At 38.4% G+C, this 16,873-nt stretch overlaps 3 protein-coding genes and 1 non-coding gene across 4 annotated transcripts; all 4 read left to right on the plus strand.

The window, feature by feature from the left end:
- Positions 1-1,410: 1,410 nt before the first annotated feature.
- Positions 1,411-3,348, plus strand: LOC113280395. Its single transcript, XM_026529022.1, has one exon. The coding sequence runs from the start codon at positions 1,411-1,413 to the stop codon at positions 3,346-3,348; it is 1,938 nt and encodes a 645-aa protein (XP_026384807.1).
- A 456-nt stretch (positions 3,349-3,804) lies between these two features.
- On the plus strand, positions 3,805-9,149 carry LOC113284069 (BTB/POZ domain-containing protein At1g04390-like). Its single transcript, XM_026533469.1, has 8 exons — positions 3,805-3,977; positions 4,074-4,200; positions 4,752-5,268; positions 5,385-5,518; positions 5,616-6,058; positions 6,444-7,550; positions 7,656-7,808; positions 8,159-9,149. The coding sequence occupies exons 1-8, from the start codon at positions 3,877-3,879 to the stop codon at positions 8,604-8,606; spliced, it is 3,030 nt and encodes a 1,009-aa protein (XP_026389254.1). The 5' UTR covers positions 3,805-3,876; the 3' UTR covers positions 8,607-9,149.
- A 418-nt stretch (positions 9,150-9,567) lies between these two features.
- On the plus strand, positions 9,568-12,496 carry LOC113278370 (U11/U12 small nuclear ribonucleoprotein 35 kDa protein-like). The gene is made up of 8 exons (XM_026527229.1): positions 9,568-9,821; positions 9,907-10,004; positions 10,123-10,174; positions 10,325-10,386; positions 11,223-11,313; positions 11,452-11,527; positions 11,684-11,762; positions 12,072-12,496. Exons 1-8 carry the CDS (start codon positions 9,647-9,649, stop codon positions 12,204-12,206), a joined length of 768 nt encoding a protein of 255 aa, XP_026383014.1. The 5' UTR covers positions 9,568-9,646; the 3' UTR covers positions 12,207-12,496.
- A 3,619-nt stretch (positions 12,497-16,115) lies between these two features.
- TRNAD-GUC lies at positions 16,116-16,187 on the plus strand. Its single transcript has one exon. It is a non-coding gene; the product is annotated as a tRNA-Asp (tRNA).
- The last annotated feature ends 686 nt before the right edge of the window (positions 16,188-16,873 follow it).

Raw genomic sequence — 16,873 nt, forward strand, 5'->3', positions numbered from 1 at the left:
CACCGAGAGCGACCAAATGTGTCACGTATTGTGATGGAATTAAAATTTGGTTCAAAATCTTTTCTCCGAGCTATAGCATTTATTGAATCTTATTTATTTCTAAAATTAGGGTTCTTATTTGGGGTGGTTAAGGGAGTAGTGGTTGGTTATAGGTGGTAATGGTAGTGGTGAGAAAATAATTTTGACGGTGGTTGCAGAAGTGGTAATGTAATTCAACTCAGGGAAGCGCTAATTGTGAAGACTTCTACATTTTTTTTGCTGGTGCATCTTACGGGATATGTAGATCTAAACAAATCTATATATCCACACGTTTTCATGGACTCTAGATCACTATCCTAATATTTTCCTAGAAATGTTTCACGGTATCATAATGGCCATCATCTGACAATCATTTCATCATGTTGGGAACAACATTTTTGTTGGTGAGATTTGAGAAATCCGTATGATTTGAAAAGAAAGATTTTGAACCAAATTTGGTTGTGAGACCAAAATACACTAAAATCTCTACTCTTTTGAGAGATTTGTGTGAGACCAAAATACACTAAAAACTCCTTCGAACTCCCCAAAACAACCAACTCCCTAGTATTGTAGGGTTTTATGACTAACAGGGAGTTCAAGAGCTTTTTTTAAACTCTCCAGCGACTAACGGGGATTTGGAGAGACTCCCTCAAACTCCCCCAGGACTAACAGGAGAAAACCCAAATACATTAAAATCTCTCGAACTCTCCCACGACTAACCCCTGGTAATATCAAATTCAAGTATAAATATGTAAAACAAATCATACACGTACATATACCATTTCTATTCACCTCCGAATCACTAACCGTTGATCTGATTTTTGCTGATGGGATTTCTCTGTCCAACACTGCAAATTCATACTCCTATAATACTCTTAGGTTTCCCGTTTCGTATGTACGCCCGAATTACGAATTGCAAACTAGGGTGGGGATGAGAAACACTTGACGGATCTAAGCTTTCCAGAAGATTTAATACATCCGGATTCCGGACCACATAAATATCCTTCTGATACACATATCTCCATCTCTCTATTACCTCGAGAAGTATCTTATCACTCCTCCCTCAATATCTGTGTTCTTCAATTTCTCTTCAACTAGTTCAAACTTCAAAGTTCAAACAACAAAACCACAGCCAAATCCTCAAAAAAAAAAATAAAAACCCTAAAATTCTTAATTAGTTCCCAAATCTCCACAAAAAATCTGTACCCTCATTCGGTATCTTCATACTGATACGAGTTTATCAGAAAGTCTATCTATCGAGGTGAGTAAAAATTATCAATCAATCAATAACTCTTGATTAGGGTGTAGTTTTCCCCCAATTTAATTTCAATATGTTTTCAAATAAGTTATTTTGATTGTTATTGATGGTTTGGGGTTGTGGCTTTTGTTGTAATGGTGGCTACTGTTATAATCTCGCTTTTACAGAACATATGGCCATTTAAGAAACCTAATAAACCAGAAGATCTTAGAATCTCTGATGAATTAGTGAATAAGCTCGCAATTCCTGATCAGACGAAACAGTTTGTGTTTGCTATTAAAGATCCAAAGTCAGAATCTGTTATTTATATATTAGCAGCTCAGAATTTGTCTCAACAATCTGGTTTAGATGCTGAGATTCTGATTAAGGAGGTTAAGCCTGATGCGGTGATAGCACAGGTATCATATACGGCGTTAACTGTGATACGAGAAGAAGAGAAGAATTATAATGTGCCAACTTCTTCATTTGGGGTTATTAAAGGTTGTTTCTTGAATAAGATTAATAAAGAGAGGTATGACAGTTTGGCTGAGAATCAAGTGTTGAAGGAGATTTTCGGGATTGGGTTTAATGGACATTTTTTGAGTGCGGAGAAGGCGGCTAAGGAGGTTGGTTCTTTGATCTATGTTCTTTATGATAATGAACCAGCTGGTGATCCTAACCCGTACTTGCCTAGTTGGTTGTTTAAAGGTCCTGTCATGAGTATGAATGTTAAAGAGATGTTTGGGAGTATGATTAGTGGTGGTAGTAGTGATGTGAATAGTCAACCATTAGGTTCGAGCAGCTTGGTACCACATAAAATGGGGTCTCTTTGTGCTTTGTCAGGTTCGAAACGGTTGTGTTTGACAAATGATTTTTATTCGAATATGGTAAAATCTGTAGTTTCTAGATCAGTTTCAAATTTAAGTATTGGTTCAGAAGCTAAGTTGGGTGATGCTCGGCCGAAATGTGATTATCAGGCTCCTTCTTATGCTCAAACTCTTTATCCGTTGCTTACTGATTTGTATGATATATTTGATGATTTACCATCGATTGGGAGGGCCTTTGCTTATGCACAAAAGATGCTTTACAATGTGGAGAAAGGAGAAACTGTGGAAACACAGATATTATCTGAAGTCCTTGCATTTCGGGTTGCTATAGAGGGAATGAGACTTGGGTTGAACACTGGTGGGCGATGTGCTTCCAACCAAATGATGAACCAAATCTCATCTGAAAATGGGTACTCAGAGCTCTCTAGCGAAGATAAGCTTCATGCTCTATTTGCAAAAGCTCTCCAGAGCCAGACCGAGAAGTTCAAATCTGTAGTTGCAATAGTGGATGCTAGTACTTTAGGTGGTTTGAGGAAGCATTGGAATACTATTCTGCCCCCTGAGGTTGATGATGCAATTGAATATTTCTTCACAGAGCATGAGGAAAACTCGGCCTCTGAAAACACTGAGAAAAAGGGTTTATTATCCAAAAAACCAGTAGTTGCAGTTGGCGCAGGAGCTACTGCGGTTTTAGGAGCTTCATCCCTCTCAAAGCTTTTGCCAGTGTCACCATTGTTGAAGTTGGCTGCATACAAAACTGCTGCAATGAAGTTCACCATTGCTCAAACTCAGAAGGCTCTGTCAATCGCCTTCAGCAAAAGCTTGACAGCATCTAAACTGGTATTCCATGGAATAGGGAGCTCTGGAGCCAAAACGTCGGTCATGAAAGCAGCAGTTTCTGCTGAGAAAGTGCGGACGGTGGCTCACAGTGTTATAACATATGCTGAGAAGACCAGTTTTTCGACGATGCGAACAGTATTTTATGAAATAATGCGAAAAAGACGAATCAGACCAGTTGGCTTTGTACCATGGGCCACATTTGGATGTAGCATTGGTGCGTGCGCAGGTTTGCTAGTTTATGGAGACGGAATTGAGTGTGCCGTAGAGTCAGTCCCTGTGGCCACCAGAATCGCTTCTTTAGGTCGCGGAGTTCAGAATTTACACGAGGCATCTCAGGTAGTTGCAAACAACACAGAGATACGGGAAGCAGTACAATCTTTACTGTATGGTTCAAAGACAGTAAAAGTAAAAGTTAAAGAGAGTTGAGGGTTTAAAACTTACCTCATGTATATAATGAAATCTTAGTTAGGTAATCTGTTTGTACATTCAAATCTTATTCTTCAACTCTGTAGACTCTTAAAATTTTGAGAAGGAGAATTTAATGCGCAAAAGAAATTTTGAAGAAGAATCTAAAATTTACATTCGTTTCACAGACTTTTAATTTATCTAATAATCCTCTGGTTCGGCTTCAATTGCCGACGGAACTTAACCAGAAGTAGTAACGATGAAGAGTACTAGCAAGCAGTAGCACCATGGCTTCCAGTGAATGGACACCAATTAAGAACCCAGGAGGGCGGATGCCCCAAGCTAAAACTGGGTGCCCTGATTATAGGTGCGAGCATTGGGTGCTCTAATCCATATCTCGCGCGCTGAGATCACCGATGAAGAGTAGAAAATCAAAGCTCTAGCATTCCTCTTTCAAAATATTGTTTGAATGTTTTTTCTGTTTATTTTCAAAACCCTAGAAAAGTAGAAATTTTAGTATTAGAGAATTTTTTCAAGTAAATTCAAGCGATGAAATCATCAAAGATTGGAAACGACAAGAATCGGAAGCTTAGTAATCATGTGGTCACTCTTCATCAACGACTCTATCAAGCTCTTAATCTCGGAATCAAGTAAAAACCCTTAAATTTCATCTCGAATTACTTAAATTCTTTAATGTTTAGCTGAATGTTTGAGTTAAGATTTATAAATCATTTGATGATTGACAGAAACTATGATAAGGAAGGAAAGAAATGGCAGTGTACAGATATTGAGATACAAAGGCTAGCAGTTCGTTCAATTTCAGCATTTGTTGCTTCTCTTTCACCAGATATATTAAGAATTCCAATACTAGAGGTACTTTTGTTTTCCCCCAAATTGGACTACATTAGATGACATTTTTTTTGCTTTGCATTTTACTGTTTCCTATTTTACGCTTGAAAACATGCCGAATTAGTGCAACTCTCGGGATTGGGCACCAATGTAATATCACTATAGGGAGAAAATTGGGATGATTGACTTTTGGTTGTACTGTCAGAGTAAATTGTAGTGATGTTGGTAATATAAGGTTTCAGAGAGTATGTTGAAACCTGGTTATTGCTCAGAAGTTGTTTGTTGGTATAACTTTAAATTGTGAGTGTATTAACATTTGAATCATACATGTACTAATTTCTTTGGTCCTATTCTGTTGGTTTGATCAATAGGGTCTAGAATATGTAAAGGCACGCCAACTTTAAGAACTGTGATACAATCACCAGAATAGGACTATCCCACCACCAGTTAGAAGATAACCTTGCACTTTCTGGGTTCGGGCTTTTGATCATAAACTTAGGAGCTTCTTAAATTCGTCAACTTGTTTATTTATTTTTAGTGACCGAAGATTCTTACACTAAATTGATTGTTTTCAGAGTTCTATTGCTGATATTTTGGTGGCATTGGAAGGAATTCTTCAATCCAGAAATGAGATGCTACTTGGCATGGGAACAACTGTGACTGTGAAGTTAGTGGACATTCTTGGCAGTTCTATGCTTTTATATGGTGTGTCAGAACTTGTTCAATCTTTGTCCTCATTGCTTTCCTTCCATCAATCTCCAGTAGCCATATCTTGTGCGAACGTCTTGAGACGAATCATCTCGAAATTGAATCCAAGAAGATTCAAAAACCACAATGAGGTGTGGGAAATAGTGGTTGAAAAAAGGAATATTGACTGTTTAATCTGCAACTTACATGATTTTGTATTCGGGGATCAAACAATTGAATATTTTCAAGAGATGGCTTCTCTTTTGAAGACAATAATTGGGCAATGGTGTCCCTCTAGGTACGATGCGTGGAGCAATGCTAAACTACTAAAAGCCTTAGAAGTTGCTTGTGGAAATCCTAATTCCAATGTTAAAGTTGCTATTTTGCAGTTGTATTCTGCATTAGGTACTGATCTTCTTTATCACATGTCTTTTTGCTTATGTTTGAGTAGTTTGAGTCTTTGAGATAGCTGCGCTACACTGTTGATATCATGGCTAACAACTGTTGAATACGCATGGCAGCTTTATGTGGTTATGGGGCTATAATATTCCTTGAAAAGGGAGAATCCTTTCTGTCGACGATAGTGGATTGCATGGGCAGCTCCCAACCTCTTTCTGTTCGTGCTGAGGCGTTCAAAATTGCTCAATTTTTAATGGTACCGGTCATTTAACTCTTCTCGTACCATTTCATCCCATCGTCTGCCAAATTCATTTAAAATATAAACTGAATATTTAATGTTAGTTTATTTGCAGAAATCTGAACAAGGTTGTCTCAGAATAACAAAGCTGTACTGTGAGCCTATTATGAAAGCCATAATTAATGCGATGGATGAATGCAGCTATTGTGGAAAGGCATCTTCAGATCAAGGAATTTTATTACTGGAGGCATGCCGTTTGGCTTTAATAACTCGCTGGGCAGGAGACCATCATACCTACCTTTGGAAGTTTGGGGTTGACAGTAGTCTGCTCGGTCTCCTTGATAATAACTTCTGTAAAAACAAAAAATCCACATCATTCTCGTCATCAAGAGAAGAAATAGACATTGCAAAAGAGGTTCTTGATTCTAATTCCAATGGGGCTTTAACACCATACATATGGGATGTTCTTGGATGGCTTGCGACACACTGCAGAGAAGATTACAACCCTGAGAAGGAGGGAAAGCTCAACTGCTTTAATGTTCTTATTGCATGTGCCTGGTAAATTTTTCCATCCAGTTTTTTTCTTTTCCTTCAGTCCAGGTCTTTTTAAGTTAAATTTTTTTCTTTCTTTTCGGCGGCCAGATCCTGCTTTACGCACCAAGTCAAATATTCTGAAAACCTGCTTCAACCTGAATTTTAGTTTAACTGTAAGGAAACACTAGGTCGTTCAAACCGTTTAGGCTCTGTGATTAAACTGGGCCACATTTCAACCTAATTTGGACATACATGTTACATGGCTTAGATGGTGTTTCTCCAATTCATTGACGTGTCTGGTGGTCTCCAGGATGCTTCTTATATGTAGATGTTATTTTAGGGTTCGGAATTTCTAGTTTATTCAATTACTATTTATGTCTATTATTCTGATGCCTACGCTTCTTAACAGCTTGGTCTTCAAGGATTCAATTCATACAGGACGCCAAGTTTGTCAAAATGACGTCTCTTACACGTCAGTATATGAACCTGCATCTAGGGCAGTTCTGCTGTTGATCTTTTCCCCCTGCGAGTACTTCGCAACCCAAGCTAGACACATTTTATCTAAACTATTGATATCAAGCACAGATCACCTGAAATTTCTAGTTAATTTCCTTAAGTCCACCTCGCAGGATACGTTTTCTGTGTTGCATAATCTGAAAACAGTCACTAATTTGATACATTTGGTGTGTTATTTGGGTTTGCCAGAGTACCAAAGCTTAGTTACTCGAAATGAAGGTATTAAGATTTTATTAACTTTCATCAGTTGGTGCTTAAAAAACCGTGTTGAAATTCGACGTTCAAGAGTCGCCCCTCATCTGCGTGATATATGTGGTGAAAGAACTTGTTGTTGGGTTGAGAGAGAAGATTGGGAGGGCACAGATATTCTTTTGTTTTATGGTTTGTGGGGACTTGCTGAGTTGATATCTAATTCAATAAGAAATAGTGAAGAAGTCTCTGATCAGCTTACCGTTGGCACATTATTCAAAGGTTCTGAAATTCAAGTTTTAGTTGATGAACTGCAGAAAATCTTTGACAAAAGCTTCAGTTCTGGATGTAGATGGTATTCCGCCTATATTCTCAGTTTTTTTGGAATATATGGTTTTCCAGATAGAATTGGCCATAGACTCGGGAAAGCCCTTCATGAAAAAGAACATGCAGACATCTTGCTCCGACTTTCAAACGGGGAGTCTGTGAGTGTTCATGGTGTTATTCTTATTATGAGATGTCCGAGTATGTTGCCAAGTGGAGCAGTTTCTTTGGACAGCACAAATTTCAGGAGGGAAGTCCGCTTATCTTCACGCGTTGATAGTAAGACACTAGCAAAGCTATTAGAAATCGCTTACCTTGGATTCGCGCATGTGGGCAAGGACCTAGTGAAACAGTTGAAAATTCTTGCCAAAGCCTGTAATTTCAATTTTCTATCGCGTATCCTTTGTAGAAAGCGCCCAAATTGGGGAGCTATTATTCCCAGTTATGACTTCACACCTGCTCTTGGATCAGATGGTCATCAATTCTCGTAAGGATTCAGATTCTGTTACACCTAATGATAGAGATTCATCTGGACGTTCTATATATATTCATTTACAATCTAATATTGTTGTATTTATTATTTTTGCTTCAGTGATGTCATTGTGGAGGCTAAGGCAAAGACAGAGATGAACTTTAGTTGCACTACGTGCCCTCAATCAATGCCTCACATGCATGTCCACAAAATAATATTGTGGTTGAGCTGTGATTATCTTAGGGCACTGTTTCAGTCCGGAATGCAGGAGAGGTGCGTTAATTGAACTTTCATTACCCCGTGGGATATATATTGTCATGAAATATCATGCTTTACCATGCCTTCAGGTTTAGTTGTAAATAGTGTATGCAATTACTTCTTGTTCAGTGTTCTTCACTCCCTTGAAATGTTTCGCCTTTTCGGTTTAGGTCAATTGATAACACCTGCTAAAAGTGACTTTTTAGTCAACCACTTTCCCTGGCTAGGGTACACAGTGATTTCATTACATTATTTCAAGAATTATCTTGATTTAGCCATTTAGAGTGTGACGTTTCAATCTTACTACGCTTTATTTGCTTTTAGCACACAGCCTTCACTAATTTGCCATTCTTGTGTTCTTACAGCCAGTCTCAAATCATAAAGGTTCCGTTAAGTTGGGAAGCATTGGAAAAGTTAGTCACCTGGTTTTATTCAGATCAACTTCCAAAGCCTAGTTCTGGATGTTTATGGGATAATATGGATAAGAAGCAGCAGATACTTCAACTGCTCCCGTATGTTGAGATCTGTTGGCTTGCTGAATTCTGGTTTTTGGAAAATGTCAGAGAAGATGCTCTAGAAGTGGTTGTATCTTTTCTAAACTCTAGTAGACACTTGTGTATGGAAATCATACAGATTGCTACAGAACTCTCTCAATGGGAAATAGTAGATGTTGCTGCAACTTATATGGCCCCTATGTATCCCCAAATGCGTGATTCAGGTGATCTGGAATCATCGAGTCACGAGCTGGTTGATTTGGTGCGTGTTGCTTATGTTCGGCTTACGCAAGAGGGAACATCAAATCATACAAATTAGATACTAAACACATACAGGAACAACTGGTAAGTCATATTATGTCTCGTATTTCTTCAGCTACAACTGTCTTGTGAAACTAAGGTGAAAACCTTATTTACGAACCTCAAATCAAGACGATTCTTCAGTGCCCCAAACTTGCTTATAAAGAGGTCAGCTGATCAATCTTTTTTAGTGTAAAGATTGGTACATTAATACAGATATATTTTAGTTATGGAGGCGGTTTCGTGCAGAATTTTTGAGTTATGGTTCTGGAAGATGAACTCTGCAGCAGGTAGGCACCGAAAGGGAACAATACAAGGATCCATTCTTGGCTTCATCAGTACAGTGTACAGAGATGGTGCATGTTTTTGCCCCAAGGGAACATTTTACTGCATTAGATTTATAATGCTGCTGTTGTTGGTATTGCACACAACAAAATTTGTGTTAGGTTATAATTTTTTTGTTCTTTTTTGAGAGAACCTCATTTGTTATAAACTTGAAACTTCATGTGCTGTAAACTATAGTCGAATAGATTTTGTAATCCCTATTCTCTCTTTTCCTCTGAACTTACTCACTTTATAGTTCTGAGACAAAAAAGCAAACAGGTCATCAACAAAATCTCCTACAAACAAGCAAAGAAATTTGTCAAGCTTTCAAGTCAGATGTGTTAATTGAGTCAGACAGCAAGTCAGAAAGTCTAAACTGAAAAGTGGAAGTCGGAAAACAGCTGTCCACAGTTCCAATATCTGACTGGATTTTCTCCGAGAGTCTGAGTCTTATAAAGCTAAAAAAGAATAGCTAAAAAAGAATTGCATGATGTTTGTTTTTTCCTGACTCGTCTGAATCTGACTCATCTGACTAAAAACTTGTCAAATAGCGTGTTTCTTTTGTGAATCTTATGTGCTCAACGACACTCAACAACCTCCGAATCAGATGTATGAACCGCACAAAACAATGTGTAAGCTCCCCTCTCCCCATCTCCGTTTATGTAAAAGAACCAAATTCCCCCCACCCCCGCCGGAAAAGGAAAAGGGAGTATTTCTAGAGAAAAAGAAGAATAGATGAGCAGTAGAGGAGGAGGAGGAGTTTCAAGTAGTAGTAGTAGACAGAATGTTAATTCAGTGTTTTATGCAGAATCATATCATCCAATACAAGCTGGTAGTATTGATGGAATAGACATTCTTCCTCATGATAATGCTGTTTACAGAGCTCTCCTTTGTTCTTCAGCTGGACTCTGTATGTTATTCTTCCCTTCACTCTTAAACCCTAATTTCCATCCCTCTCTCTCTCACTCTCTAAGCATTAATTTGATTTTTTACAGATGACCCATTTGGTGACCCTAAGGTTACCGGAGACCCTTATTGCAGTTTGTTTGTTGGGCGTCTATCTCACCTCACTACTGAAGATTCACTTCATAAGGTAATCAGATATATCCTCTTCCTCCCCCATTTCTTCTTCAATTTCTGTTTAATTCCTGCAAATTAAAATTTTGAACAACTTGATTTCAATTTATGGATTTATGGGTTTCTTTTTTTAGCCAATGAGTAGGTATGGGCGAATCAAGAGTTTGCGATTAGTTCGTGACATTGGTAAATTTCATTTCCTTAATTCAATTCAGCGCAGCTTCTTTTGAATAGATTATGTGCAAGTTCATATCTTATCTTACTGGAGTTCTATTGTGGTTAGTGCGTATTAGGTGGTTTTAACTTCTAATACTTTCTTTTTTAATCTATAAACAGTAACTGGTGCTTCTCGGGGTTATGCATTTGTTGAATATGAAAACGATAGAGACATGAGGTGCGTAAACTTTTGGCATGGAAAATATTCCAGTTGCTAGCGCAAAATTGTTTCAATTAGAGCCCTACTTCGATATAGCGTGTGTGAACCTTTTGCAAATGCTTGGATGATATAATTTTGGGCAATTGGAGTTATACTACAGCTTGATGTGGTTTTATAGATATAAATTTACTTAATCGTATTGTTCATCTACCTTAGTGCATGTTTCACATATTAAGTTCGGTTGTTGTGAAGATAAATGTTTGGCTGGGGGAAACAGTAGTACCTGTATTAACTATTAAGTGATATATACACATTAGAGATTTGAGGACAGACATATTTGTTCATCAGTTTATAGACATAACAAGTGTAAGAGAACCCTGGTTCTGGAGATTCAAAGGAAGTAGTATAGCTCGTTTAAGTAGATGGTCTTTGACTTGTGAAGATCTGGGGAAAGAATCACAAATTTTCAGGTTACACTATGACACAGTATATTTTCTGGGATAGATTTTTTATGCAAATTGGCTGCTTTGAGTTTTAGATACAAATACTGTAGTGTATTGGATCCTCAATGCATTGCTTAGAGTCTCTGACTTGACATCTTTGTTTTCTGGGTTTTCTGGCTGCCAAATTGAAAAATTTAAGTTCAACGGCTCGCAGAGCTGTTTCAGTATCCGCCTTTGTCAATAGGAGTTCCAGCGTTTGTACGCGTCCATAGGGGAAAATTTTGGAAAACAAAATGTCCTCGTTACCTAGTAAATAATATGAAAATTCGAACTCAATAATCGATTGTGAACAAGTAGCGAGGGATGATTATGAGTTATCATTCTTGCTTAATTTTTTGATTCAACATATATGCAGGAAGCTCACCACTCTAGGGTTGACGACTGTGAAATTTTAGTAGATTACAATCGACAGCAGTTGATGCTAGGGTGGATCCCACGAAGATTAGGTGAGATTTGATCCCGCCTGCCTTGAGCTTTCAGTGTCTAATAGTTCATAAAGTTCCACCTTACTGCTTTTCCTTTTCCTTGAGAAAGTTAGTTTTTTTTTATTGAGGGTTCCTATTCAAATCCTTTTCCTTAAACAGGAGGAGGACTTGGTGGCATGAAAGGATCTGGTCAGCTTCGTTTTGGAGGACGTGAGAGACCGTTCCGAGCTCCCCTGTATGAAACCTCATTCTTAAGTTCTATGTCAAGCCAATGTTGTTTTCTTGCATATGATCAAAAGAAAACCCTTTGAGCGATTTTCTAGCATGTTATGTACTCAGTTAGAATCATTTTTCGAGAAGAACTGTTCAATGAGCTTTTCTCTCTCAACAGGAAATCAATTCCCTTTGACGACTTAAAAAGGCTTGGCATTCCACCTCTTCCAGAAGGACAATATATGACACTTCACCAGGTAGCAATCTCTTCATTACCCATCAATTTAAGAAGATTTATCCACAGATTTCGATATGTTCCAAGATCTATGCAACGCATAAGAGGCATCCAATACATAAAACCAGGAAAATGTCATAAAGCAATTGTAGTATTGTAGTCTCGAACACCTTAATAACTTAAAAGGTCACAGACCTCAACTTCATCATTGTCAGATGAAAGTTGTCTGGATTAGCTTATTGATTGTATAATTGTAAACTCATGGGAGCTACTAATTTGACCTACTTTGCTCATTCACACCTTAAAACTCGGACTTGTTTCTTGGTAATAGGTTCCACCACCTCCTAGAAGACGGAGGAACTCTGTGGATAGAGAGGAAGAACAGTCACAATCTCACAAGCGCAGTAAACATTCCCACCGATCCAGAAGGAGAAGATCCACCAGTAGGGATCACCTATCAGATTAATCATGAAGAAAAGAGATCGCAGCAGAGGATTGTGTATGTGCTAAAAGAACAGCAGAGTATCGGGAACCAGAGAACAGACTGCTTACAATTGGAAAATTAGGTGTGTTGATGGTGGTGGTCCTTGGTGGAGCTGACAGCCGTCTGCCGGTTTCATCATTAAAGAAAAATCTCATCTAGTTATTTGTTTTTGTTTTTTTGATTATAAAAAAGTTTTTTTGAAGATGAGGATTAATCCATTGAATTACGAGAATGATATGACTTACGAAATACTTTCTCGCATACCAATTGAGTCTGCCATTCAATGCAAGGGAGTATGCATGCACAACATGGCGTAAATTCTTTGATCATATCAAGAAAATCCTTCTTTTAGACTCTACTATGCAGATAATGACATGATTAGGAACAATATCAAGAAACGTCGCACTTATGGTAACCTTGTCACAGATCTCCATCATCCTCCAATTGAAACCAGGTAACACTCAATTAATTACAAAAGTTACAAGTATGTTATTGTTGGTTCTTGCAACGGTTTAGTTTGTTTTACTATCCCTAATGGTGTGTTAGATGATCCTGTTTACATATGTAACCCTTTCACAAGATAATATGTTGATCTTCCGAGGTTACCACCACCTATCTCCCCAGAGGGCTTAGTGGTGAGTGGTTTTGGTTTTGATTTGCATAATGAACAATACAAGGTTGTTAGAATCTACTACCCTGACAGAAACCTCCACGTTGGACGTGTGGAGGTTTAGACTCTCGGTGCTGGCACCGGGTGGAGAAATATTGGAGAGCTTACATACTCTTTACACTCATCACCGGGTATCCTTGTCGAGGGAGTGCTGCATTGGATAGATTACAAGGCAATGAATATTGTGGGGTTCAGTTTACAAGATGAAAACTTTCGAGTTCTTCCCTCACCACCGTGTTTCGATGTGGATCGACGTTCAAACATATTTCTTGATCGTAGGCTCAAAAAATTGAGAGGATGTCTTTGTGTTATTCACCATTGGCGAGATTATAACTGTGTCGACATATGGTTCTATAACAAGGATTACTGTACTAATTCTCCCTACAACATGAATATAAAATCAAGTTATGACGATTGGAGTTTAAATTCTCCTACAACACGAATACGGAATCGAGTTATGGCCCCTGGAGTTTAAAGATTAAGATGGAATGCACAGGTACCGTATCTTGGAGGATTACGACCCATTCTTCGTGACAGAGAAGAATAAAGTCCTATATTGGTACAACAAGTCGGATCTTTTCTGTTTTGATCCTGAAACTTCAAGTAAAAGGTTGGTCATTAGGGATTCTTCTGGTTTGGGCTCACGGTGAACACTAGAGTTTTATTGAAAACTCTTGAAAAAGAAAACTGTGTTGTACAAGAATGGGATTGGTGTAAAGAAGAGCTGGATGAGCCACCTCTTGTCAGACAACATCCCGAAAGTTGATATTTTACCAAGTTTGAAGACTGCTATCCCTTGGGTTATCATCCCTTTGTTTATCGGGTGCGCAAATGCAGTAGGATGGTTCAGAACCTTCAGATGGTTATATCAACTCTACAAGAACATAGTAGAGCTATTTATCATCGTCCTGACGTTTATGTTCGTGTTATTTTTGTGTATGTGTTTGTTTATTTGTTCCACCCCTTTCGTTTTTTTCCGTCTTCGTGATATTATGTGCTTGTAGGAACGCAAACTGATCAGCTATCTGAGTTTTGTTCAATTTTATCAGAATCTTCCCAACAATGCTGATAATGATTAGATTTTTTCTAAATATAAATTATCCTTTTTATTAAATTAAATTTTGACTATTGTATTTCCATTTTCATCTCTAGAAAACATAATTGTGTACATCAACAATAGTTCATATCGAGTGATAAATTCCGTTGACGTTTTCTGATATATTGAGTGTTAATTTTATATTTGTTGAGCACTAACGTCTAACCGGATTGTCTCCAGTTTAGAACTATGTTCCGTGAAATGTTAAAACATGTCTTGGGAAAAATACGGGATATTTGACATTTCATACTTTTTCGAAGCTTGGAAAAACTTGGACTCCACCATAAAATTTAATTTGATCGTTTTTCTATATCACATTATTTTTGTAAATGTTATCCAAACTTTTATATTTCGGAGACGTCTATTGATTATTTACAAAAAAAATAAATAAAAAATAAACAGTGGTCTTCAATTCTTTTATGGTTCACTTTGGACGATTTTGCTAACAAAAATAAAAAATGAGCAGAAAATATGAAGTTTCTGGAGGGCCGCAGCCCCAACTTTGCAGTGCGGGCTGGCCGTTTATTACGTGTCTAAATATCCTAACCCAGTATAAAATCCACCAGATCTTATCAGTCTTCAAAGTCAGCCGGACTTGCTCTACGCTCAGATTTCATAAATTAGGTTGCCATTTCCAGCCACATTATCTAATGACAGAACAAGAGACGGATTGTTTTTGGCAGAATCTGTTTTCATCAATTTTTCATTTGTGGTGCACCAACTGAATCAGCCCGTCCTGGGTTTATTAAAGTGATACCTTGATCTTCTTAGCTTCAGCAGAGAAATTCAAAGAAGCACCTGCGAGTCCTATGAAACTCACTGTAAAACAGATCAGGAAAACCCAACCAGTATATCATAAAATAAGTAAACAATTCACAGAGTGGTGTATCAGACCAAAACTCTTCACAATTTCAGTATTTTCGTGTACCAAAATTTCCTATTGGACCAGACAGCCTAGTAGAATACATGATGCTGAAACAGATATTTAGAGCAACTGCAGTGGTGCGAGTATAACCAAAGACCAAAGAGGAAAAAAAAGACCAAATTTTGGGTTTAATCTGGTGTGTGACCCTACGGTGGAAAAACTAAATTTGATCAGACGGACATTATACCAATGCCTGGTGTGGGGCGTAGAATATACCAACGCCTGGTGTGGGGCGGGGAGTATACGTTCGCCCGGTGTAGACAAAAAAATAAAAAAGAAAAGAAAAAAAAGTGGGGCGGAGGTATTATGCCCGCCCCATGCATTTGAAGTTTGTAAAGAGTGGGGCGGAGGTATTGAGCCCGCCCCACACAAAAGATTAAAAAAAAAAAAAGACGGGCGTGCATTATACGTTCGCCTGGTGTGGGGCGTGGACTATACGTCCGCCTGGGGTGGGACGTGGATTATATAAACACCCGACTATATTTGGGTTTGGTCTTGGTCGCAGACCAAATTTGGTCTGGATTTTAGTCTTTGATCAAATTTTGATCGATGGTTCGTCCCACTACGCCTATCAACTGGACACTATGTTTGGGTTTAGTCGTCCATTGTGGACGCTCTTAGAGCGACTGCAATGGTACGACTAAACTCAAAGATCAAAGACCAAAAAAAAAGACTAAATATGAGTTTAATCTGTACTGTGACGTTATGGGGAGAAGACCAAATTTGGTCGCGCGTAAAATTAATCACCGCACGAAAACGGGCGTAAATTTGGTGTACGCTTGAATGGGGCGTAAAATTGGTTTACGCCCGAAATTTGAATGGGGCGGATGGTTTGGTGTCCGCCTGATGAGTAAGTGAACGGGCGGATGGTTGGGTGTCCGCCTGATGAATTTCATTTTGAATGGGGCGGATGGTTTGGTGCCCGCCTGATGAGTAAGTGAACGGGCGGATGGTTGGGTGTCCGCCCAGCAACAAGCGTACTTTAAATTTACGCCCGACTATATTAGGATTTGGTATTTGGTCGCGACCAAATATGATCTGGGATTTGATCTTTGGCTGGGATTTAATCTTTACTCCGTCCCACTGCGTTACGATCTCATCCCAAATTTTTGGTTATACTCGCCCACTGTGGATGCTCTTAGACGACGGGTTTCTACTTCGATGGACTATTATTGGTAAAGAAATTGCAATCACAACAAAGTCGTTGTAGTATAGTGGTAAGTATTCCCGCCTGTCACGCGGGTGACCCGGGTTCGATCCCCGGCAACGGCGTTTCTTTTGCTTTTTTCTTTTGTTTTTTTCAATTAATGAAGCAGCTTTTGCATTAAGGTTCTCAGTGGTTTTTGACGTTGAAGTGCAATGAAAAGAATGTAAGTTGTTCTTGGTATTTTAAGATCTCTTTTCGAGTTCAAGTAAAGCTTTCCAGATTACTATTTTAAGTTTGGCAACCAATTTGAAACAACACGCATTTATTAACAAAAGCATTCATAGAGTATGAGTTCGTTAAGGACCCTCCGTGGAAAAGAATCCAGTTTAATTGGAAACCTGGAGGATCATTAGATAACTGGAAATCCGGCAGAAAGCAAATAAAGCCAAACAGTGTACACGCTACGACCTCGTTTTCCATGGAATTAGAGTTCTGTAAGAAGCAATTAGGTGATGCCAAAGTTTGCTAATGTAACTATATAATGATAGAAGCAGTGATTCATATCTGAGTATCAGCAAATGCCCTTAAGCTAACCTATTTCTACCAATATTTAAACTGCTCTAACAAGAAGCTAATCTGCTTGGAACTACAAAAACTAAACCATGCAACGTCGACAAATCAGAAAACATATCCAAGAAGCATGCATTATACTCACACTACTAGCATACCTCAAACATCATATGTAAGAATCTAAGAGTAGAACAAAAGACACACCTAGAAATGAGGTATCCTCTCTGTGCAACCCAGCAAG

This window comes from Papaver somniferum, chromosome 5 (assembly GCF_003573695.1).
Source record: "Papaver somniferum cultivar HN1 chromosome 5, ASM357369v1, whole genome shotgun sequence".
Classification (NCBI taxonomy): Eukaryota; Viridiplantae; Streptophyta; class Magnoliopsida; order Ranunculales; family Papaveraceae; genus Papaver; species Papaver somniferum.